Source organism: Symphalangus syndactylus, chromosome 15 (assembly GCF_028878055.3).
Source record: "Symphalangus syndactylus isolate Jambi chromosome 15, NHGRI_mSymSyn1-v2.1_pri, whole genome shotgun sequence".
Classification (NCBI taxonomy): domain Eukaryota; kingdom Metazoa; phylum Chordata; class Mammalia; order Primates; family Hylobatidae; genus Symphalangus; species Symphalangus syndactylus.
This window is the reverse complement of record NC_072437.2, coordinates 22,272,607-22,298,668: the sequence shown is the minus strand read 5'-3', so window position 1 is coordinate 22,298,668 and position 26,062 is coordinate 22,272,607. Positions and strand designations below refer to the sequence as shown.

At 44.5% G+C, this 26,062-nt stretch overlaps 1 protein-coding gene across 5 annotated transcripts in view; it reads right to left on the bottom strand.

The window, feature by feature from the left end:
- The window catches only part of STK24 (serine/threonine kinase 24), a 129,514-nt gene that overhangs the window by 47,145 nt on the left and 56,307 nt on the right, over positions 1-26,062 (bottom strand). For 3 of the 5 annotated variants that reach the window (XM_055244511.2, XM_063618960.1, XM_063618958.1), the window contains exon 2: positions 21,493-21,723. In XM_055244511.2, the coding sequence (XP_055100486.1) occupies positions 21,493-21,723 (231 nt within the window). Of the gene's footprint in view, positions 1-21,492; positions 21,724-24,042; positions 24,229-26,062 lie in introns of those variants that run through there. The other 2 variants (XM_063618959.1, XM_055244510.2) reach the window with 2 other exon arrangements.

Below are 26,062 nucleotides of genomic sequence, written 5' to 3'. Positions count from 1 at the left end.
GGCACAGCGTCCTGGGGCCAGATGCTGTGAACTGTGACACTAACTCTCTAAAATAATCTATCCCTCAATTCACCAAGAATGACCAAGTGGGACCGGCTGCACTCAGCAGCCGAGCCACCAACTCACTTCAGGGAGTCCCAAGCCCCCACCCCACTACATATATTTTGGTATCGAGACTGGTTCTAGAGGAATAAAGTCTTATGGATGCATTTTCTGAATTGGTTTTGGAGTTTCTGGAATTGGCTCTCTCATCTGATTAGATCTTAAGATGCTAATGATGTTGTGTCCAGTTAGGTGAGCATTGATGGTCTATGGTTTGAACTGTTGATAGAGATCTGATAGACATCTGCACTGGATACTCTAAAGACTTCTAAGAAGGGTCTAAGTTAACTCTGTGTATGATCCCTTCCAACATCTTTGAAAAACTGAGAATCTGATGTTGGTTGGTTGCTCCTAATGTCACTGGACAAAGTGGTGAAAGACTAGGATGAACTAAGGAATTCAAATGCTCAGCTCAAGCACTGCATCAAATCATCTAAGAGCAGCTGGGTGTGGCTGGAGGAAAAATCTCTCCTCCTACCGTCACTGGGCTGAGATTGCTGAAAAGCAAATCCAGGACCTCATCCTGTGATTGGCTGAATGACAAGTTACAAGTTGACCTCCCAGACTCGTGGGGTGTTTGCTGGTAAAATGAGGGCATTGGTTGGGAAAGAATAGGATCCTGTAACTTGGGATGAGCCCCTAAATTCTGGTGAGTCTTCTCTGCAAGTGAAAGAATGGTGTGTACGGACCTCTAGGGCTGGACCTGGCTGCCCAAGGCCTGGAACTGAACACCTGGCTATCAGGTTAGATGGACATGAGAGAATGGTTTCTTTGTCCCTCCTCCCATGCCATCTCCCCACTGTACACCCTGCACAAGAATCCAGGAGGCATTACTTGCCCATGTCCTCCTGTCTGCAGACGCATGGCAGACAGCAGGAGCCAGTGGGACAGAAAGGGACCAAGCCAGGCTGAGGCATCCCAGATGGCCACTGGGGAAAAATGTTCTGGTAACTCTGTCTCCAGATTTTCTGTCTCCAAGAAACCATTCATGATTCCATCCTCAACGATTCCTTTGAAAACAGCTTCAGGCAGGCACGGTGGCTCACGCCTATAATCCCAGCACTTTGGGAGGCTGAAGCGGGTGGATCACTTGAGGTCAGGCACTTGAGACCAGCCTGGCCAACATGGCGAATCCCTGACTTTACTAAAAATACAAAAATTAGCCAGCATAGTGGTGCAATCCCAGCTACTCGGGAGGCTGAGGCAGGAGAATCACTTGAACCCAGGAGGCGGACGTTGCAGGGAGCTGAGATTGTACCACTGCACTCCAGCCTGGGCGACAAAGCGAGACTCTATCTCAAAAAACAAACAAACAAACAAACAAAAAACCAGCTTCAAGTAAGGGCCTAATGTTCTCCACACATCCACCCTCCCAAGGCATGAACACGTTTCTCAGGGCCTAATGTTCTCCACACATCCACCCTCCCAAGGCATGAACACGTTTCTCAGACGCACGGCAGAGAGAATCCTGCACCTTGGGAATTTAAATCAGGTCAGTCAGGCGGGGATGCGGCATCCGCATTTTCACACTCTCCTGGTGTGTTCCCGCTTGAAGTGACTGCATATGGAAGGAAGCATCCTCTCATCAATCCCTTGGAAAAGGTAACTTCTGACTGATTCACTGAATCCTGGCTCATCAGCTATAAGAACTCACTGATAGGGCAGGTGCAATGTGATGTTTCCATGAGGCATTTCAGGTGTAGGGTGCATCATCGCTTCCCTGTGTGGATCTGAGATGGAGAGGGGGCAGGCCAAGTGCAGAGACTGGAAACCCAGGCTTGGACCAGAAGAGTGTGCCAAGAGTTAGCAGGGAGCACTAATCAGTAACCAAGGTAAGGAAGCGCCAGCGGAAGCACTGGAAGCCCTGATCAGGAAAGACAAGGTCTTGCTGCCCAAAGCTGAGGGCAGAGGTCACTAGCCTGCCCACAGCTGCATTCCACACTCCCAACAGTGACTGACTTCTTAACTGAAAGGACTAAATGCAGGAGCGTGAGCCATACCCACCTGAGGCAGAGAACATGAAAAACCGAGACAAAAAGATTTCAGGATAACACAGTGTTAATCAGAACCCTTTAATCCCCTCAATCTCTCAATCTGTTGCTGAAGATTTTAACCTACTGCAGGGTTCAGCTCCTGTGATGTGTGTGCTAGTGTTACTTTGTGTTTCCCAAGGAACAGGACATTCACAAATACCTCACAGCTTCTTTTCTCTCAAATCCCACTGCATCACTCAGAAAGCTATTTACTGGAAAACAAAACCGTTTAAAACATTAATATGCTATTTCAGGAACTGCCTTTTATTTAATGCTTCATGGTCCTTTGTCACTTCATCTAGTTTTAAAAACAAACATTTTAAGAAATGCATTTCAACCACAGCAAATGAGCAGGAGGCCCACAGAAAGCTATTACTGACTGCACTTAGCATCTCTGGACTTAGGTTCTTAACCATGTTTCCTAAGGCCTCATCTTCCAAGTGTGTTGGCTGGAGAAGCTATTTAAGAAGGCTCTGCCATGGTCTTGATATGGAATTGAAATTTACCATTCAGAGAGGGGAGGGGTGTCCCACAATTAAATACTGTCAGGAAATGCTGCATATTAAACCTCCCTTAGAGAGTCCCAAAAGCTCTGAGAATACTGTAACAGAAACCTGCTAAACCTGATGCATCCAAACTCATGAGACCAGGTGGCACCTACTAACATCTCAAAGAATGGGACTCCTATGGAAACGCTACCTTAGTTCAAACCTTCCCACCCCCACCCCCACCACTCCCATGACCATCAGCTCACCAGTCAGTCTGAGACCCTTCTGCCATGCCCCCTCCCACACCTCGCCCATTCCTCCCCACATCCTCCCCAACCCGTCCACAAGCCCAACTATGACAATAATTAGATTTAGCACACAGACAAGTGTTGGGTAGGCCCAACTTAATAAAATACAGTGTAAGTGATGTTAGTGGCAAATTTCATGATTCCAGAGACCCGGGAGAACACTGGGATACTCACATTTTTTAATGACACACCTAGACTTTTAAAGTCACACACCTCAATGTTAAGTAGCCACATCTTTTCTTACTATATCCGATGAGTAAAACACGCGCGTCCACGTCACACTGGCCAACACCCATTCAAGTTACTGCTTAAAACTTTGAAATGGGAATATAAGGGGGAAAAAAGGGAAACCACAACAGAGGGTTCCAACAATATTTATATCACATTATTCACACCTCTTATGTGTGGTTTCAAACTCTTTAGTCTATAATTAAGCAAAGTGACTAAAAACAATTCAGTTTTCAGTAACTGAAGTCGGGTTCGCTTGCACAGCCTCACTGCGGAGTCACAGAAGTGGCCTGTGGAGCTGAGCAACCCCAGGAGGGGAACCGCCCTGAACCTGCACACTCCGTCCTCACAGAGCTGTGGTGTGCTCCAGGCAGGCACTGTGCAAGGCCCAATCCTCCTCTTCCTCCGCCAGCCAGGGGTAGGGCGGGGGCCAGGAGGGCTGGGGCAGCCCAGACAGACTCCAATGGAGAGCCCCAGGAACTGAGAAGGCTGCAACCTACCTATGTCAAACTTTCAGAACATGAATTTTTCAAGTGAAAATTCTTATTCCCCCCACCCCCCCCCTCGCCCAGTTTAGGAGCAGAAAACCACCTTATCTGAATAATAAACTATAAAATTAGGTACATGATAGAATCGATTGGCAGAATACAATTCGAAATAAGTTATCTGTATCAAAACAGCTCATGTACCCCATAAAGATATACACCTATTGTGTACCCACAAAAATTAAAAATAAAGTTTAAGTAAAAAATTTAAAAACAATAAAAAATTTAAAAAAATAAAGTCAGTTATCTGACATTGGCCAATCCTCATGTATCATCCCTATGGTGAGATAAGCGCGATAAGCTGCTCCCCTAACCCTGTCTGCTCTCCGACACGGCCCAAGGTCCCCATTTGGCTTTCCCCTGTCGCCCTATCAGTTTGGTGCCTTTATTAAGAAATTTTCCTAATATCTCCTTCTTAAATTTCCCCCAACTCCTTGCCCTCTGTCCCAGGGTGCTGCTGCCAGAGGTTCTTGCAGAGTCCCCTATGCCATTGGAGGGTCCTCTCTTTAAGCTGCTGCCCCAGCTCTCCAACCCTAAGCCAGCAGAAAACTCTAAAAACTAATCCAGGAAGCTATTGCCCCGTCTTACTCTGCCCCAACCCTGGCCTCTTGGCCTGAATGGCTCCCTCTCCTGTGTTCCCAAAGGACAACCCTGCCCTGATCATCCAAGCAGTTACTCAGGGTGACATCTGCCTGGTTATCTCTCTCCCTCCCTCACTACACCAAAGAAGTTCTGGGTGCAGGGCCACATCTGCTATGTTCCTATCTGCGTTCCTGGCCCGAAGCAGAGCAGCTGGGTCCAGTAAACATAGGAATCAATGAGCTGATAAAAGATGGGGCAGGAGGGAAAGACTGACACCTTACTCTAGGTCTTAAAGCCCTAGAAACAGGGTCTTAGAATCAAGTGGGAACAAAGACCTTTGGACACAAAATGACTTCCACAGTCATAATGCTACGGTTTGAATGTGTCCCCCAAAATTCATGGGTTGGAAACTTAATCTCCAATGCCACAGGGTTAGGAGGTGGGGCCTTATAAGAGGTACTTGGGTCATAAGGACGGAGCCCTCATGAATGAATTAATGTGGTGACTTCAGGAACAGTTTCGTTATCGTGAGAGTGGGTCGTTATACAGCAAGTCCTGTCCCTGGTGCCTTTCTCCTTCGCACGAGCTTGCTTCCTCTTCCCACCACGTCATGACACAGCAAGAAAGCCCTCACCAGAAGCCAGTACCATGTTCTTGGCCTTTGCAGCCCCCAGAACTGTGAAAAATACATTTCCTTATAAATCACCCAGTCTACGGTAACTACCCAGTCTTTCTGTTATAACAGAAAATATTCTGTTATAACACAAAATATGCTACTGGAGGGAGAAGACAGCACTGGGAATCCTAATTTCTTTGGATACGTGAAATTCCATTTACAATTTTAAAAAGGAAACACCTGAGAGGACTACTATCTGTGAGGAAAGACAATTCAGATTTTCAGGTAATTAAGGGCTCACACATCCCATAACGAATATATTAGAAATACTTTCCATGTGTTTTTTTTTTCAGTATGGTACAACTGACCACCAACCAGTTAGATGTGCTCTAGGGGCTCCAGGCATAAACTCAACTGCCAAACAAATACAGTTTTCAACAGGAGATCCCAATTTACCAAGACAGTGTTTTTTACAAAAACAAGTTAAAGATGAACACAACTCCACACACTTGCGGCCCATTCAGCAGAGTGTTACCCAACACTTACATGCACTCAAAGATGGCTGCAGAAAGTCAGAGACTAAGAATGTGCCTGCCGCTTAGTCACCAGCCATGCCAACAGACCAGTTTTAATTTCCCAAATCGAAAATGAGGGCAGAAACCTGATTAAAACAAACAAACAAAAAGTAATACCAAACTTGGTACATTACTAAACCAAGAGCTGAAGCTAGAATTCATTTGGTGACCTTGAGTTTATGACCTCCTGGCAGCAAGTGAAAGTTCATTGTTTATATGGCTGCCTCACATTAAAGTGGCTGCTGCTCATTCACACTGTCCCCAAAAGAAAGGGCAAGGGCAAGGACTGCGGACAGCTTCACATTCCCCTTGGAAAGTCAGCACGCCAGTGGGAGACGTGGAAAGTAGAAGCACATGTGAGAACCAGGAATGACCTTCCTAATACAGCCACACTAGGCAGAGCCTTACAAGGGCACTGCTTCCAAGTGTGACTGTGAGCTTAAAATACCCTTAGAAGTCACAAAGATAATCTTAAAGGGTAGGAATAAGAGACAGAAAAAAGGTTAACATTGAAGATTTTTCTTTATGACAGCACTAACTGTCATAAAGGAAATGTTCAGAGAGATGTGACTGCCCCCAAGAACATGCCACGACTCCCACTGACCACAGCAACCAGCCAGAAACACTGCAGCTGCCCTGCACAGTCCAGAATCTGCCAACAGAAGCCACCCACGCAGAATCTGCCTCCACCTCCTACACCTGCGATGGCCAAACACTCTCTCCTCATTACTGTCCCAAAGGGAGATGTGAAGTCTATCGAGAAGACAGAAAGATCACATTTGGGTTAAAATCAACTTCTCCCAGCAGCCATTCCTCAGCTTCCGAAGATATTTTTACTTTTAAACAGTAAAAGTGAAAGTTCATTCCTAGCTGATTTTCCCAAGCACACAAATGAAAATTTCTCTTCTCTCAACCCTGCAGACTAACTTCTTAACTGAAGACAAAAAAAAAAAAAAAACAACTTTAAAACAACAAACACACACTTGTTCTGATATATCCATCCCTTTAATAAGAGACCAGAGCAGGAGGAAGTAGAGCTTCTGTCAACAACAGTCAAGCCTGTCCAAGGCTGCAATCCATTTTCCAGTCTGTAGCTTCGCTCTGGGAAAATGCAGATTTCTGGTCCACCATACCTCTTCCCTGGGTCAGGATTTGGAATAATACCTTCTAGAAAAGTCAGAGCTTAGTCTCTGAAACACTAGCACCAGACTCAGGTCGTGGTGACCACCACAGTGGTTAACAGCAATCCCGCTGACAGTTTCTCCTTTAATGCAAGAAGGGAAATAGACTCTTTCAACTTGTCCCCAAATGACAACAGTGGTTCATGGTGAGAACGAAGCCTACTGTGTGCTGAGGGGCAGACACAAAGCTGTGGAGTCATCCGTGACTATCTACACAGCACTATCTCAGCGCAACTCCCTGTCCTCAACCAGGAGGAAGCTGCTACAGCTTGCTTTCTCTCCATTCATTTCTAAGCCCAGGAGAGGAAGGGCTATTTTTCACCTGAGGTCGCTGATCCCTACCCTTGGCTGGAAGCAAGAGAAACAACAGCCTCCAGTACTCCATCCACATGTGCACAAGGTGTGGACAGAGGCAGGTTCGGGCTGATGAGGAAGGTGCATGTCTGTCCGGGTGACGCTGACAGAGCAGCTTACCTCCGTGGGAGTCTGTCGATGTCAGGGTCATGTGCCCACCGTCCACTGGGCTGCCATCCCTTTGAGGAGAGGGAGACACTGATGGGAACCAAAGGATCTTGTAAAGGCAAGTTCTTACCGCAAGCTGGCCCCAAGGTCCCTGCAATCAAAGAAATCATTGTGGTTTTGCATTTGGCATATTTATGCCCCCTTTCTTCTAGGGACAAGTCTGTCAGCCTCTGAATGGGATCTCAACTTTCAAAAGGAAAAGTGTCTGGAAACACAGACCCACCAAGGTATAAAGGAGACAGGAGAAAGGCTTCATGCCACACCTCAGTGTAGACAGCAAACATAATAGCAATTCATTCTCAAAAAAGAGCTGTAGATCCACTGTTACTTTTAACAAACCAATGTTTTCCACTAAACATTTCAACTTAAGCCAACTCCATCCACCTCATCACACTTGTTGGAAATACATGATCAATAATGACTCCAAAATTCATGTGCTATACTACACCAGCCTTGGCTGGAAGCAACAGCAGAAGCATGTATGTAAATGAAGACTGCAGATGATTAGCTTCTGTAAGCCCTGGTCTATAATCAACCTTGTCATTGACCTATCTCCACTGATTCCATTTACAATGACAGGGAAGAGTCATTAGACCCCATTGAAGCATATAACCAGAAAGCCAATCTCATACCATGCCAACCAAAAATAATCAAAATTCTGTAAACTAACTTGAGTACCTAATCCAGTGCAACAATGCTTGGTCTCTTAACAGGTTATGTAAATTTCTTTCAGCAATTCCATCTGCAGTGACCAACAGCCACCCAATGCCAAAACATCAACACTTTCTAACTGCACAGCTACCAAAAGTATTTATGTATGTTCCATTATATATCATCTCATCATTTCCTTGGAAAAATCTGCTTTTCCCAGGACAAAGAAATACCTGCAGATACTTGATCCTTGTCACTACAGAAATGTGAATAATGGAAATCAGAATACTGTTAACAGTTATCTGTGTATCAAACATACAAAGAAAGGAAGACAAATCTTTTCATGAAGAGTTTTGAGAGTATCTCTGTTTTAAAAGTTTGATTCAAATATATGTTTTAGATAGCCAATCAAAAAGGGAGAAAAAGCTTACCTACAAATTAATTTACTTATCTAAAGATGAACTGCCACAGACAAAAGGACTCGCCAAAACACCAATAAGTTTTAGGTCTAGTAGCTTTTCAAAAGGCAAAAATCTAAACCAGTCACCACTCCAGAAACGACCAAGAACTAACTCCAACCACATCCGTCAATTCTCTAGAGCCCGACGGGTCCGAACTGTCAGACAAAAAGAGCAGTGTTCCCACGGACCTGTGCTAGGATGCAAAGGTGACAAGGAAATACAATACAGGTCGTCAGGAAGGATACAGCTTTTCAGACAGCTGGATTCCTAATAACTGGAATGGCTGCAATGAGAACAAATTTAATCACTGCCCAGATTCATAGGCAACCGTGACCATCCACAGGTGAGGAACACAGCAGTGCTAACAAAGGAAGGTGCAGGACCACGAAACCAAGAAGAGGCTCCTGGCAGCAGCTGATGCGAGCACAGGAGGGGAGGATAAGGACTGCCCTGCCGAGCTCACAGGGCAATGTCTCCCGCAGCCGAAGCAGCTCCTCTGTTATCATCCACACAGTGCAATTTCCTACTCAAACACAAAGGACAGACTTGTGGACCATGGCTAAGCTTCTGGATCTATGTCAAAGTGGGGCATAGCTACTGGCACCAATTCAAATTCAATCATTTAATATATATGAGTACAGAGGTGAGCATCGGCGAAGCACTGAAAATGCACTAAAACCACGGACACGTGTTAGGCAAGAATTTCTCCTGTTGAACTACCCAATAAATAAGGTGGCAGTGAGTAAGAATTCAATACTAGGACAAATACGGTCTTTTGAAGTGTGACCTAATACTCTCAGATTCCAGGCAAGTGTGAAACGGTGACCCTGGGCCAGGAGCCCGCAGGCCCGTCTTGCTAATTTGCTCGGGCTTTCAGGGGGACCTCACTGGACACAGGCAAAGGGCGTGCTGATCTGTGAGCAGAGGCCTGAGTGCAAAGGACGGTGCTGGCTGACACTAGGCCTCCGTAAACGCGCAGCTGGGCGGGAGAGCCAGCGACGATGCCTCCAGCAAGGCAGTGCCACTGTGTCCGCTCCACCGACACCCCATTCTCCCTCCTCAACTTTGTAAAATGGCTGAACTACTGAATAACTATCTGAAATACCCTCTTCTGTAGAAGGAGAACACACCACCGGAGAGAGGGAATCCAGTAAGAAAATGGGGGAGAAGTATGTAAGAGGACAACCGTCAGGTGCAGGGAAGCTACGGGAGACTAGGAATGAGGAAACTCTGGCCCTAAATCCCGGCTCAACAGCCAAAGGGCTGCAAGCTTTGAAAGCCTGAGCAAATTAGCAAGACGGGCCTGCAGGCTCCTGGCACAGGGCCACCATTTCACACTTGCCTGGAATCTGACAGTATTTGTCCTAGTGTTGATAGTAGGAGAAAAAATCACTCAGCTTCTCTGGGCCATGGTTTTCTAGCCTAGAGAAAGAAAGATAAGGGCTAGCCACCTCTGAAGGCCTTTCCAGCTCTAATTATCTTTGGCTCTGATTTCTCTGGCTTTACACAAGGAATACTGTATGGTAGGGCCAGCTGAGCCAAATCAATTACAGACTGCAAATAACTTAAAAGACAAGTATGCCCAGTCTCTGCAGATGAGGAAACAGAGCCCAAAATTAGACTACCACACTCCCTGGCTTCATTCCCAGCCAGGACGGGATATCCTGAGGCAGGTCTCCAGGTCTCCAGGTCTCCAGATCTCCAGAGTACAGAGTGAGGAGGGCGGGAGACCAACAGAAACGTGATGGTAAAGGTGGCCTCCCCTCTAACTAGGTCTTGTCTCTAGCTTCTTTTATGACACTTCCCAAAAGCCCATTGCAGATTTCCTCCCCCAACCCTAAAACCTCTATTCCAAGTCAAGCTCAAGTGGTGTTATCCCATAAACCCACATGGCCCAAAATGCAAGAGGGAAAGTACCAAAGGAGAATTCCAACACCAATGCGTAACAAGTGTTTGACATTACAATAAACTCAAAAATATAAAGAACCGCGTAGCCTGCAACGACGGTCCAAGCTACCCAGAATTCTTCCTCCTCCCCACCGCTTCTTGCTACTTTAAATACTAAAATGTGAAAGGCTAATTATAAAGCTAATAGAAGAAAAATATATATATTTGTAACCTATGTGAAGCTGATGTATTTCGTATACAGGATCCCAAAAGCAGAAATCATAGAAGGTGAAAAACTGATGGATTAACTACATTAAAATCAAGGATTTTTTGTTTCCCCAACAGAGGACGCTTCAAAGTTAAAAGTAGTGTGATAAAGTCAGAGAACACACCTGTGGTATCAAAAATCAACACTAAGAGACAAGAAACATAGTAGGAAATTTCACAGAAGAATGTATTTTAAAAAACAGCAAGAGTATTTGCCTACAAGTAAACCACCAGCCTTTCATGGTCAGCAGAAAAGAATGCCAATTTAAATGCAACTTAACCACAAGCCCCGCTGGAGAGCGGAAATGCTACTTAGAATTTCTATTGGGACAGAAGATGAGATCTTTCTTGGTAAACTTACTGCTATTGTCCGGGAAAGTGAGGGTGGGAGGAACAGGGGGTATTTTAAAGGGGCCAGGGGCATGTCTGTGCACACAGTTTCTGGTTCCATGCCATACGAGCTATGGCAGAGAGAAAAGCACTTTCCCCTAACTCTCAGAAAAAGTGGTCTTAAATCAGAATGAGTTAACTTTGTAACATACTCACAAACTAACCTTCAGGGCCACGCCTCATATTTTATTCCCATGAAGCTCCCACTTAAAACAATTCACACCTTCTCTGCTTTGAAGTCCATTCTTCAGCTTTGCCAATTTCAAAGCTGTTTCATCAGTTCTCAAAGGGATGGTCAAGCTTGAGGAATTTGACTAGCGCTGGTGAGACTCACAAGAGCTCCTGTTCACAGACTAGAAATAATTTGTAATCAATTAATTTGTAATGTGGTTACCAGGCCAAAACATATAGTTTTGGGCACCCTTTTTTTAGTTTCACAATACTTCATAAGCCTAATTATCAGAAAATTATTTCCTGACTAGAAAACTGAAAGAAACAGGATTTGATAATCACATGTAATAAACACATTAAACTATAGAAAACTTCATAGGAGATATGAATTCAACAGAATAATCATAATGGTTAAGAACATATATAAATAGATGCTCAAAGTTATGATTAATAGAAATGGAAATAAACATAAAATGCTGTTATAGCTAAGAGATCGGTGAAAGAAAGTTTTATAGTGTCAATGTTGCCAAGAACGTAGACAAACCATGCTCAACACAATTAGCCATGATTCATCATGAGGGAAACGCATGTGAAAACCATGAGATACTGCTTAATAAAATTAAAAAAAACAAACCAGGGGAAACTGAAACCTTCATTCACTACCATGAGAACATAAGCCACTACTGAGAAGAGTCTCAACAGTTCCTCAAAAACAAAGAAAAAAACCCAGTTCCTCAAAAGGTTAAACATAAAATTTGTGTATTACAGTAAACTCTTCAAATTTTATGTTGCCTTGGCATCCATTTTGAATACAAGTTTAACTTTCTCATACCAGAAGCAGGGCTTAGCCACCCTTGACACGGTCTCCAGTTCTAGACCACACCCAAAAGGCCCAGCTCACTGGCCAAGATAAGAACTTAGAGGCATCTCCTACACCCAGCAGACTGAGCTCCCCGTGTTCCATCTGCTTCCTTTAAACAGACCGCTCAGGCCTGCCTGAGAACTTACAGCGCCCCACACCCTGTTCCCTCTTATATAATGTATACTGCCAGTCGTGCACACTCTCTCTGTCTCTCTCTCTCTCTCTGCCTGACTCTTCATTCCTGCCTCGTGTAACCCAGGACACAAGACTGCCCTCCTGGCCCAGGATATGTAAGTAATAAGTCTTTGAACTTGGATTTAACCACGACATATTATATGTAATATCAAAATATCACATGTACCTCAGATATCTATACAATCATTACGTAGCCATTTTTCAAAAGCATCTTCTAAAATCTATGTTCGAACTTGCTTCCTGTTGTAATGGTGTACAGACTCCGTACCCTCCATCTGAAGAACCAACCACATTACCCCAGGATGTGTGGGAGCAAACAAGGTTGGACTCCCAGCACCAGAATGATGGCCAGGTAGTCAGACAAGACCCACAGGGGTGTCCATCAGTATAAACAAGTTTTCCGAGTTGGGGCTCAGACCATTATGCATGAGCCTATCCACCAGGTAAAACAAGCATCCTGTGAAAGGCACAAGGTCATCAGCCACATCCAGCTGCCTTTCAGTTCCCCTTAGGGAAGGGTCACTAGCTACGCTGATACTAGAACCCCAATTTAGATGGGGGCTCCCAAAACATATTTGACCCAATAACCCCACTCCCGAGTAATACATCCAAAAGAAAGGAAAACATATCCACACAAAAACTTGTACACGAATGTTCATAGGAACAGTATTCACAACAGCCAAACAATAAAAACCCAAATATCCATCAACTGACAGATAACAAAATGTGGTCTATCCATAGAATGGAATATTATTCAGCAATAAAAAGAGCTACTGACACATGCTACAATAGAACCCTTGAAAACATGCCGAGTGAAAAAAAACAGACACAACAGGACACATATGCTATAATTACACTTATATGAGGTGTCCAGAATATGCAAATCTATAGAGACAGAAAGCAGACTCGGGAATGTGGGAAGAAATGGGAAGTGAATGATGATGGGTAGAGTATCTTTCGGGGTTGATGAAATGTTCTAAAATTGTGATGGCTGCACCGCTCTGTGATATACCAGAAACTCTTGAATTGTATATTTTAAGTGGGTGAATTGTATGTGAATTGTAGATCAGTAAAGGTTTTTATTTTTTTACTTAAATACAGCAACAAAAACCCACAGCTAAACCAGGAGTTTAGCTGGTAAGGCTATTCTGAACAACCACATGGTAGCATTTTTTCCTTACTAATAAAAGAGATAGACAGTGTCTCACTCTGTTACTCAGGCTGGGGTACAGTGGCACAATCATAGCTCACTGCAGCCTCGAACGCCTGGGCTCAAGTGATCCTCCCACCTTAGCTTTCCAAAGTGTTGGAATTACAGGGTGAGCCACCGTGCCCGGCCCCATATTCCCACATGGTAGCATTTACCTACAATGAATAACCTACTCCAAAGTCTAGAGTACTGCAGGGAAATAGTAAGCATCTTATGAAAAGATACTCAAAAATCGTAAGTCATTAGGCAAATGCAAATTAAAACTACAATGAAATACCATTCCACACGTACTAAAATAGCAAACATGAAAATTACTGGCAGTACCCCAAATGCTGGTGGGGATGCAAAATTATACAGGCATTCTGGAAAATTAAACAGACATTAAATACCTATCCTACTCATAAGTATTTGCTCTAGAGAAATGAAAAACTTATGTTCATACCAAAAAAGTATCAATATTCATAGCAACACTGTTCAAAATCACCAAATTCTGGAAACACCCACATGTCCTTCGATAGGTAAACCTGGTTATACACACCCTGGTGCCCTACTCAACAGTAAAAAGGAACAAACAAGTGACACATGCATGAACACAGAAGGATCCCTCAGGCATGACAATAACTGAAAAACGCCACTAACAAAAGCCACTAACAACAGATGTGTGATTCCATCTACGGTGCTCCGGAAAAGCCAAAATGCTAAGGGACTGATCAGTGACTGCCATGGGCGGGGGATGGTTCAGGAATTCTTTGGAACGTTGGCATTGTTCTGGTCCCATGTGTGGTGGTACTTATAAGAATCTATACGTATGTTAAAACACATAGGACCATACATCCAAGAGTGAGTTTTACTGTATTTTTTTTTTTTTTTTTTTTTTTTTTTTTTTTTTTTTTTTGAGACAGAGTCTCGCTGTGTCACCCAGGCTGGAGTGCAGTGGGGTGATCTCAGCCTCCCAGGTTCAAGCAATTCTCGTGCCTCAGCCTCCCAAATAGCTGGGACTACAGGTGCGTGCCACCATGCCTGGCTAATTATTTTTGTATTTTTAGTAGAGACGGGGTTTCCCCATGTTGGCCAGGCTGGTTTCGAACTCCTGACCTCAAGTGATCCACCCGCCTCAGCCTCACAAAGTGCTGGGATTACAGGCGTGAGCCACCGTGCCCAGCCTACAGTACATAAAATTTTTTAAATGTTATGGGGAAAAATAAACCCATACACCATACACAAAACCATGTTTTATCTATTGAAGACACACAGATTAAAACAGAAAAGGATCTTACATAGGTCGATGATGACGGTGCCATTAACTGCAAAATATGAAAAACTCAACTCTTATCTGAGGTCCATAAATGGAACAGAGAGAAAGAAATGCAACCAGAAAATGAGCAATAATTGACTTAGAGTGAAACAGGTCATTTTATTGGCTAGAAAGGAATCCAAAGCTCAAAGAGGCTACTGGGAAGAGCCCTGCTTTAGCACTAAAAATACACATCATGCCTACCGAGAAACAAAAACAAAACAAAAACCCTAAACAAACCCAAAGTAAGGTTTTGTTTTTTTTTTTAAAGGGAAAGCAAGGTACCAGCCCCTAACTTGCTTTCTCCTTCATTAACACTACTCCAATGAACAAGGTCAAAATATAAAGCCAGATAATTCTGACACTGGTCATTATCAGTTTGCTACAAAACATGCAAAAAACATGGGCAGGTGAGGACCTCCAGTCACACAGCCCCATTCCAGATGGAAATAATGTCTCAGGGAATATTAACTTTTGTGGAAAGACTACAAGCATCCAAGGGACAGTCACAAACGTCCCATTAAGACTCCACTCAGTGAGGGAGGGGCTCCCTCTCATTTGTGGGGTCTTCTGCTCAACTGTGGAAAGCAGGGTTTATAAGGAACACCAGCCTTACTGGGGTCACCACCAACACTTATGTAATCAGTCCCTGCCGCGAACCTGCTTCTGCAGCCCATTGGGGTCCACCTGCTGCCCTCTCTTACCTCAGAGCAAAAGTAACCCAGAAAAGCATCTCTGAGATACCACACTTCCCAGGCGCTGTGTGAGCGTTCACAGCCTCGCAAACAGAGGCTGGCCGGCCCACGCAGGGTGGACACACTGCCCCGAGTATGGACACGCCCTTTTCACGATGCTGGCAAAGCCTGCACTGTGTCCTGCAACAGACATCATGGCGGGCACAGCCATGGCCGAGACCCTCCATCTAAAATGCCCTTTGGGATATTCCAAGAGTCCCAAACGTCAGCCCTAGAAATACCATTACTTAAATCTATTTTCTGGGACAAAAGGTTCATTCCACGCAGCAGTTTTTCAACAATGGCACTGTGGACATTTGGGCTGGGTAATTCCCTGTGTGGAGCCGTCCTGTGCATGTGATAAGCATCCCTGGCCTCCACCCACACCCCCAAGTAGTGGCAGCCGAAACATCTGCAGACACTGTCACCTGTGCCTTCAGTGAGGAAAGGTCCATACGGGGCAGTGGCAGGAGGAACAGAGAGGTACACAGTGCTAGATCTAGGTGGCTCAGTTCTCTTCTCTGTTAAGACCACAGAAGCCCTTCAGACTGCACAAGAGCTTCTCCATATGGTGGAGTCTCAACTTTCTTCTGGGCCCTTTCAATTTCATTTGTTACCTAATTAAAATAAACTGCAAATCATCTCTCCATATGTACTAAAACAGTACCTCATTTTCACCATCTCAATGAAAGCGCTGCTGGGACTCTGCCTTTGAAGGAGGAAAGATATGAATGAGAAAGACACTGTGTGCTTTAATGAGAATTTCTGAGGCATAGGAGAGTTCACCCACACCAAGCATATATCTGAACTAAAATGCTTTCAGAAACTAACATAATAACCCATCTGAATTCCTAAGTATGCCTGAAGCCAAGGGCCAATACAAGAGCATGATTTGCTATGAACTAACTAGCTGAAAGAAAGGTGTGAGTAAAGATAAAATTCAGAGGTGTCCTAACAGGATACATTCATCATCATGTAGCTAGACTAATTATTTCTTCTCTGCAATGTGAAGTTATACAATATGCGCAAGGCAGAGAATCACGGTGTTTTTCTGCAGATAGGCATAGTAAGTAAGCTGATTATTTTCTATTGTCCAAACTAGGGTGCATCTGAAAGTCAATAGGCCAGTTATTAGTTATGCAGGAAGAAGCACCCAAGACTGCAGATGGACACTGACCTGCACAGCAGCCTCGTTCATGGAGACGCTGGCCACTTCTATCTATATTTTTCACTCTTTCCCCCAAGGATAAAATGATTGGTTTTTCTATTTCATCAGAAACTACTATTTCCCCTTTGGGGACGGCAGAAAAAAACAATAGAAGTCCCAAGAATATAACTTGGAAAGATGACTGTGAAGTGAGATTATGAACCTGTAGTGTACCCACAATCAGTCCTTTCCCAGAATAATCTGTACTTTCATAGAGTAGTTAGGTTTCTAAAACTCAGTAAGGGACTTTCCCATATTAGTCTTCTGGTGAATCTGATGGGTCAAACTACCCAGAAAAGTTTTAAGAACTGATGAAAACTTGCAAGTCGGGGATCTGAATCCGCAATGAGACAACAAGGCATATTTCTTTAATAATGACATTACAACAAAAACTACTATGGCAAGGAAGAAATTTGAAAAGCACAGCTTTTAAGACCTCACACCTGATTTGCTTTGGTTAAACTGGCTTGATGTTTGAGAGGAATAAATAATTTATCATAAAAAAACGATAAACCTTATTTTTAGCATGCTAACAATCTATTTTAAGACTTGGGAATTTTGAGTCTGTTTGGCACAGATAACTTAAAATTTTTTTCATAAGGGAAAATCATCATTTACTAAAAATCTACTACATGCCAGCACTTTACATACATGATCTCATCTTTATAGTAATCATGGAAGTGTATCTGCATTTCCTCAAGAAAATCAGCGGCCCAAACAGCGACCAGTTGGGTACCTGTACTAGAACCTGAGACTAAAATCTTGGCTATAACTAAAAGTGAATCTCAATATGGACACTCTGATAGGCTAGCAAGCTCCCCAAAACAAACCCCCCCTCAAAAACAAAGGGTGAGATTTGTAAGTGCTGAAGGGAATGCACATTTGCAAATGGTGCACAGAGAAAAAACAGGTCAGAATCCTGTACTACACCATCCTGTTCTCGTTACAATTATACGTCTTCACTGCCTAATTAAAATATAAAACCAAAAAATTCTCTCTCCCCTCCTGCACACTACCCCATAACCTACCCAACCCCACACACAGGTGGTTTCATTTTGACTTTGCGGACAGTACTTCAGTGGCAGAAAACTCCAGGGGTATAATGGCTGGGACATGGAGGATTCTGGTTAAGTATCCTAGCTGTTTAATTTCCCAAAAAGTAAACACTGAAACTACAACGGGTGAAGTTTTTTCCATGGTCTGTGATCATCTTCAAGACCTTTCCAGGCCTCAGATCCATAAATACTGGGGGGAAAAAAAATTCACTGTTGTATTGTTCCTTCTCCTCCCTAAATTCTAGCCCTTGTTTTTAATCTTTGGGGAAAAAAACATGCTACAAAGCAATTTTGTGACTTGATCACTACTACTGTCAAAATTAACACCACTCACCAGATCCTTAGTAACATTAAGAATATTTAGACCACTTATCTATTGTTTTAGATCTCTTTTTCCAAACTAAAGGAATGAACCAAAACATAATTATGAGACCTGTGAATGCTAGCTACCCCAACAATGAAGAAACCCATTTCTGGTCATCTCTTCTTTGTCCTGGCCTGCTATATAAAAGTCCCTTAACACAGGGCGAAATCCTAAGGCCCTCTCTCCAATCACCCTTAAAGAACCAAGAACATTAGCTCTGAACGCTACAGGGAATGTTTTAAAATGACAATGAAAACCACATAGAGCCCTATTTCCAGCTCTGTGCCCAAGACCCATTTGTCTTACAAATCCATTTAATCTGTATCCCACTTGACATTAGGACCACACTTTCTAAACCTACCAAGATGATGGAAGAATGGCCTCTGACTCAGGAGGGTCCTCTTCTGGGCCAAAGAATTTCATGACACTCCATTCCACAAGAATGGGCAGACAGAATTACAGGTCTGGATTCTTCTCCTGCTCAATTATAATAGTTAATTATTGTTTTAGAAGAGCAGTTCATGATGTACGTAGCCAAATAAGACAATTGTCCTTCACATGGCTTTTAAATCCCGGCCAACTTTCCACAATGGCCACGTTCTTCCAGGCATTCTTGTGGCAGATACTCCCTAAAGGACAATCTGCTTAGTAAAATACAGAGAGCGCACTGGATAAAGTATCAACACTTTTCAACCTGCCTGGAGGCCATCAGCACCTGAAGGCCACTCCCTGGGCTATTCCACTTCCTGCAGAGATGAAGTGACTTTGAAAAGGTCAGCCTACTGTGCACACAGCCTGTGTCCTCTTCCCACAAAGCACACGATTCAGTGACATTTCTTAGCCTCTCCTGGGTCAGGTGTGGTCATGTGGCTGAGTTCTGGCCAGGAGAACATGAACAGAAACAATGTGCCCCACGTCCAGGCCTGGGCACATAAAAACTTCCCACACATGAACCTCCATTTCTCCCCCAAAGCTGACTTATGGCAGCTGGGCACAGCCACTTGTCAAGATGAAAGAACAATAAGATAAAAGGAACTCAGTTTCCTGAATCAGTGTCTGAAGGAAAACAGCCCAAAGATCAGGGCAACCAGTGAGGAAGAGATACATTTCTATCATGTATGAGTCATTACACATTTAAGGAGTTTACTACGGCAGTTGACGTTACGATAACTAAACAAAATACCGGGGCAACCTTAGATCAAGGTTCGGCTGATCTGGAACCTAATGTTCTAGCATTAGCAACTCAGGCAAGAACAGGACCCGCTAGATGGAATCTCTAGATACGTGCAGATATGTACTGTGGCCACTATATTTGGCCACAATAAAGCAGTCCATTCCAGCATGCAGTAAAGATTGTGCTAAGGAGCTGAGGTTGAAGAAGATGTTTTGAACCACTGATCCTTAATTTCCATAGTTAAATATTAGCTGGTATAAATCACCAAATACTTGTCAGGATCCTCCACACTTCCTTTGCCAAAACCATCATAATAATTCATATTAAAATACAACATCAGCAAACCACATGAAATGCAACTCTGAATTTACTAGAACACTACTGCTGAAGTCATTTCACAGGGAATAGCAGGCAGTACAGTGGACAGAGTCCAAACTGCGTTTCTTTAGCTGTTTGTTTTCAATCGAAATTTAACATCGAGGCCAGGCACAGTGGCTTACGCCTGTAATTCCAGCACTTTGGCAGGCTGAGGCAGGTGGATCACCTGAGGCCAGAAGTTCGAGACCAGCCTGGACAACATGGTGAAACCCCGTCTCTACTAAAAATACAAAAATTAGCCAGGCATGGTGGTGAGCACCTGTAATCCCAGCTACTCAGGAGGCTGAGGCAGGAGAATCGCTTGAACCCAGGAGGCGGAGGGGGCAGTGAACTGAGATCGCACCACTGCACTCCAGTCTGGGTTACACAGCACGACTCCATCTCATTAAAAAAAAAAAGAAAGAAAGAAATTTAACATCAAGAAGATGCTGCCATTCCCCCACAGAAGTCACATGTGTAGTGCTTTCGTTTTTTGCTGTGTCAAGACCCAAACTGGGTGCACCGCCACAGCAACATTTGCTCTTTTTGTTGGCATTCTTCCTCCATTCTTTGATCCTGGTTTCCTTGGTTTGACCTCAATGGATACCTTAACTGCAAACTACCTTCACTGCATATTCATTGCAGGATAATTTAAGAGATGAGGTATGAATAAATGCTGCCAAGGAAGGAAAATACTCATTAAGTACCTACTACATGTCAGGTACTTTGACATACTTAATTCCATTTAATCTTTGTAACATATGATATATACTATAATTTTCCATTTGGCAAATGAGAAAGTGGAGAAGTTATAAAAAATAATGAAAACTCACTCAAGGCCACACACCAAAGTAAATGACAACAAGATTCAAGTCCTGTGACACCTGACTCCAAAACTCGCTCTTTCCATTTCAAAATGCTACATTTGACCTATAACACACTGCTGTCCTTTACAAAAGGGATAAAAAAGGGATCACTGCTCAATTTTTATTTCCTTTAAATATTCATTTTAGTAAATCAATGGTTCTCAAAATGTCCACCCTCTGACTTATACCTTACTATATTTCTACAAAAGCAAAACCTACACGCTCCCTTCTCACATCAGAGCAGCTTACAAGTTGTAACTGAGACTTTAGGGGGTAAGGCCAGGGGAGGAAGAGGCCTGGCCCAAATTATCCAGGTTTATCGCTGCCTCCCCTGGAAAATCATCATTTCTTTCTTCATAGTTCTGTATTCCACAATAATTATTTCAGAGCGTTTTTTTTTCCACCAATTCTTACGATTTCTAAAACCCCATTTTAAAGGTTACAACATTTTTAAGTTCAGTGAAACAGGTATATGTTGAGGAACTTGAAACACAAGGAACAGTCAGTCATAAGCCTTCTTCGTGTTGTAACAGGATTGTTCTACGATGTCTAAAATGGTAAAATGGTTCCATGCAGGATCAGAAAAACATTTTTAACACTATTCTTTCCCACTTAAAGAACGGAGTGGCAGTGCAGGACAATTTTTGTGTCATATTATAACTACCATTTTATTTAAGTAATTCCCAATTTACCTAGCATTCTTAAAAGTCAAGTGTAGATAAGCTAGCTAACTAACCAACATTATCAATTCTCATCAGCAGTTTTAAACAGCATTAAACCATAGCTGGTAAGTGAGAATATCAAAAGATTAACATTCTTGAGTTGGTATGAGTTTTTAATACTAATCATAAGCAGTCCTAAAATTAGGTGAATAACTGTTATAATAACTTAGTAAGAAACAGTTTTTATGACAAAGTCCCACTCAGAAATACTCTTCCTTATTCAAAAGAGAATTAGAACATCAAACACTTTCACCACAAATATTTCTATAGGAGACATTTGAGACGATGGAACTATCAAAGCCAGGTTCTTTTGATCACGAAAGTCAAAACATCTCTCCTTGCTCTGAAACCTGCTGTGCTGTATCTTATCAGAGTCCTTCCCATCCCCCGCTCGCACCTCAGCCAAGTGCTGCAGAACGGAACAGCACGTTATTTTAAGACTTACCTTCAGATAGGATCCATAGTATTTGGTTACGTATGGACTGTCACACTGACTCAGCACTGTGATTTCTTGTTGAATGTCCTCTATCTCATCTTCAGCTTCTTCCAGATCAATGATCTTTATGGCAACCACTTTCTGAGTCCGATTGTCAATGCCTTTGAACACCTCGCCAAAGGAGCCCTTCCCAATTTTCTCTAGTTTTGTAAAAAGCTCTTCTGGATCTGCCTTTAGGTTCTGTAGAGAGAAGGAAGAGAAAAGGGAAACTTTAGTCCCTCATAGCACCACAACTCCTTTGTCAATTTTACGTGTAATGTTATAGACCACGCTGTCTTCCAGGGACTCATCTATTTTCTGTGTCCAGCATCAGGCTGGTGGTGACCACAGCTCTGCAGGTTCAGGACATAAGATTCCCAGGTCTCACCTACACATGCGCATCAGACTATGAAAGGCAGTAAGCATGCAATTACCCAGCTAGATTAGAAATTACCCAGCTAGATTAGAAAAATTACAATTACCCAGCTAGATTAGAAAATATGGAAAAGATGCCAACTCTTGTATAATGAGGGTAAATTAAAATCTAAGCAGTTATTGGAACGTTAGGATAGATTTACTGAAAAATCATTCTTGTCTAAGCAAAAATTCACTTTTCTCCCCACCCAATCCCCAAAAGTTCCTGAATTCAAATGGATTTTTACTAAAATGTTAACCAGCTATATCACAGAAAAAAAAAAAATGTATACTGTAACTATGCATCTTCATGAATAGTACTGCCTTCACCAAAACGATAACAATCGAACCAGATTCCGGAAAACAATAAACAGTCTGTTTTGTCACATAAATGCTGTACCCTGGAAATAGCCTCTAAAAGCTCTTAACCACCTGATCAGTTACACATACATATATAGTATACATTTCCAAGAAGGTTAGCTGTCAGGGCTCAAGCTCCCATCCTAACAGCTACACAGTACAGAGTCGTGTGAACAGCTAAGTTCTCAAAGGGGGCAGTAACCTGTCATCCACAGGGCCTGTTTGTCAGGAAACTGAGAAGCGATCCTGATGTTTAGCACATCTCCCCACAAATAACTGCCCAGCTCAAAATGCCAATGGCACCCCGGTAACAAGCACTAGCCTGGAACCCCACAGAGCAAGGAAGGACTCTAAGAGATGCCACCACTGCAGACACATCTTCCCTCAGAAATGGTCCATAGGAGGAAGAGAATGCCAGGCCAACCCTCCAAATCTATCAGTCCTTTGAAGAAGCTGACCTACTAGGAAAAGGAACAAGCACAGGGAGGAGAGGGAGGCCTGAAAAGGAGGTAAAGAAAGAGAACAAGGAGAACAAAGATGACACAGAAGAGGGTATCCACAGAGCGGTGCATGTGAGGTGGGTCACACACACAACACTGCAGCAACGGCGGTGCCTCATGAGTGAGGCGAGCCTCGGGGCCCATCAGGGGCCACCCAGCCACAGCTCTCCAAGGTGAGACACACTGAGTTCCCAGCAGCTGCTCTCCAAGAGAACTGTTGAAAGCCAGTCGGCCCATTTCTGGTTTGCAGGCCTTGCTGTGCTACAGCGTGTCCACCATGGCAACAACGCACATATCGCCACAATGACACACGAGCAGATAGCCACAGTGACCTCCTGCACACGGGCGCAGAGCCCCTGCCCCATGTTTGTTTGAGGCTGCACATCAAACAATGCAAAAGCTCACAAAACCCACCAACCATCTTAGTACAAAATGAACCAAGGCTTGCGTGCTGGACATATACCCAACAGGAAACGCGTCCTGGGGTTACCAAGAGAGCAGGACCGGCCAGAGGCCAGGCGATGAGTGCTCAGCCCACACCGGAAGGTCATGGCCAGCGTAATCCGAGGTCTAACGAGCGGCCAGGGATTACAAGGACTGCAGTTTTAGCCATGATCCCCCTTGGCTCCTAAAACGCTACACAGACATCCATTGTGTTAAAAGCGAACCTATCTATCCAACTTCGTTTCCACTTAAAGTACTGCACTAAACATATCAATTGGGTGATTAATCGAGAGGCATTTAATTTTTTTCCTGAACAATTGCTAAACTGTTTTCAGTCACGGCACTACATTTCAAATGTCTTATGACAGTCATACTTAGGAGGAAGCCTGGCTGTGTGTTTACAGGTTTTAAAAACACAGTCCAAGACCCCTGGGTTTACCAAGATAGTCAATGACCGACAGTCAGAGCCCAGCATAATTTCCTCAAGGGAAGACTGTTTTTGGAGCTAGTGAGCAGCTCTACAATATCCTCCTCTTCCTATTTTCAAGCTTGTCAATACCCCAGGTTGAGTATCACCAGTCACTTTTGGGAATGCCACAAAATTCCCCAGGTGGGTAGGTCCCACCTGACTCACCCCTACACGCGGCCTTGAACCTGCACCTCCACCTCCTCTAACACAAGCTGCTAGGATGAGAAGCTTTCAGGGATGCGGGGGAAGCGGCGCATCCTTTTTTAGCTATAATGAAACATACCCTGTTTTCAGCAGCTATTATCCTCGCTGCTTTCATGCCCTCTCCCTTACCGTGCTCCCTCCAGGATGAGGTAGGGTGGCCCTCCTTTTATTCAAGGCCAGTCCCCAAAGCTGGGCTCTGGAGTCCATCCTTCTCTCCTCCAGGATACGGCTTCGTCAGTAACCCCCTTCTCGGCTCCTTCTTCCATTCACCCCTCTCTGCTGGCTCTCTGCCCTTGGCAACATGCTCCAGTTTCTCCCATTTAAAACAAACGAAAGCACCCTCCCTAACCCAAAGCCCTCCTCCTCCACTCTCTCCTTCCTCTGGAGTCCCGTCAAAGTCATCTGGACCTGCCGGTCCTCCCCACCACTGCAGCCTGGCTCCGCTCTGGCTCCGGTCACCAGTGCTGCAGTGTCGTGTCTGAGCCTCGTCAACCACGCCCTCCCCCTCCTCTGGGTAACTTTCCAGTCCTTTAGCATCCACAGTCCTGCCCCCGCTGGCGTCTTCCAGTCCCCCTAGTTCCAGAAGGATCTTCATGCAGACTCCACCTTGGCTGGCCCTTACTCCAGGTCCCAGCCTGGGCCTCTACTCCTTCTCCCCAGGGGTGCCCGGTAGTTTCAGGGTCTGGGGCCCTTGTTTCCCAAACCTGCCTGAACAGAATCACCTGAGACATCTGACATTCTTGCAGAAATATATGGGAGTTCAGAAGAGAAGGTGAATAATCCATGTTTTTAAAACACCCCAATGGATTCTGATCAATCGCCACCTTGAAGGAAAGGCTGTGTTAAAGACTCACATATGTGACAGCTTTCAAAGCACTAACTCAGGCCTGCCTTCTGAACGGGAACCCCCCAGACCAGCTGTTTCCCAGGCATTCTCTCTCTCTACCCGGACATCTCAAGCTCAACATGTGTACATGGAATTTGCTGCTTCCCCTGCTGGACTGTCCTCCCACAGTAGCCCTCTGCTCTGCACTGTCTCCTTTGCCCAGCTGCAAGCTGAGGAGTCAGGGGCTGTGTCTTAAGCACCTCTACACCCCTGTGCCCAGGTATGATGAGTGGCATGGGACTGTGGTCAGTAAACATCCCCTGAGCAATACGAAAACCCCAGACTCACCCTGGCACGAACAGGACCCAGGTCAGACACCTCAAAGCCTATCTTACACACAGACAGGGGGCCCTGGAGGGAAGGGGGCAGCCCTTCCTGCTGACAAGGGCGAGAGGAGTGGTAAGAGCCTGCCTTTCTGAGGTCAGGAGAGCCGGTTAGCACTGTCATTCCCGGGAGCGGTGATTCTCAGACCTGGGTGAGCCTCACACTCCCCTGGAAGGCTTGTTAGGCCACAGAGCCCCACCCTACCAAGAGTTTCTGATTCAGTCAACTGGGGAGGGGCCCAAGAATTGGAATCCCAGGGGGAGGGAGATGCTGCTGGTCCAGAGACCACACCTGGAGAACCACCGCTCGGCACAGGCTGGGACAGGAGGCCAGGCAGCCCCAAAAAGGGACACGCCACTAAAACACCATCATGTTAGGTCAGCTGATCACCCCTCCAGTAAACTGTCCCACTCCCATACTAAGAAAACCTGGCCTTTCCTTTCTGAGACTTAATTTTAAAAATAGGCGACAAGAATTTATCCAAACCCTTACCACGTTGTTGAGGACCCTGTGGGAGACCGTTACAAAAATAACCATCCACAAATCCCACCTCTCTGGGCCCACACCCCTATGAATGTGACTTGGGCATTCCTCCCAGCAAGAGACAGTGGCTGCCGCCCTGGCCGTTGAACCTGGGCTAGTCTTGCGTGTTCTGATGAATATAATCTAAGCAAGGCCCCAAGAGGACTCGCAGAGCTCCCTCCGCAGAGGGACGTGACCACGAGGCAGTGGAAAGCTGGCAATCGAAAATGGTGTGGTCAGAAAGACAATGACATCCGCCCACTTCCTCGATGCCAGCTGAGGTCCCAGGATGTGCCTCAAGTCATCCTGGGCCACCTGGCCTCAACCATGCCATTAGCTGACTGCAGAGAGCCCAGAAAAGGCTAGCAAAACTGCTCAATCCACAGAATCACGAGAAATCGTGAGCCTGCTGTTTTG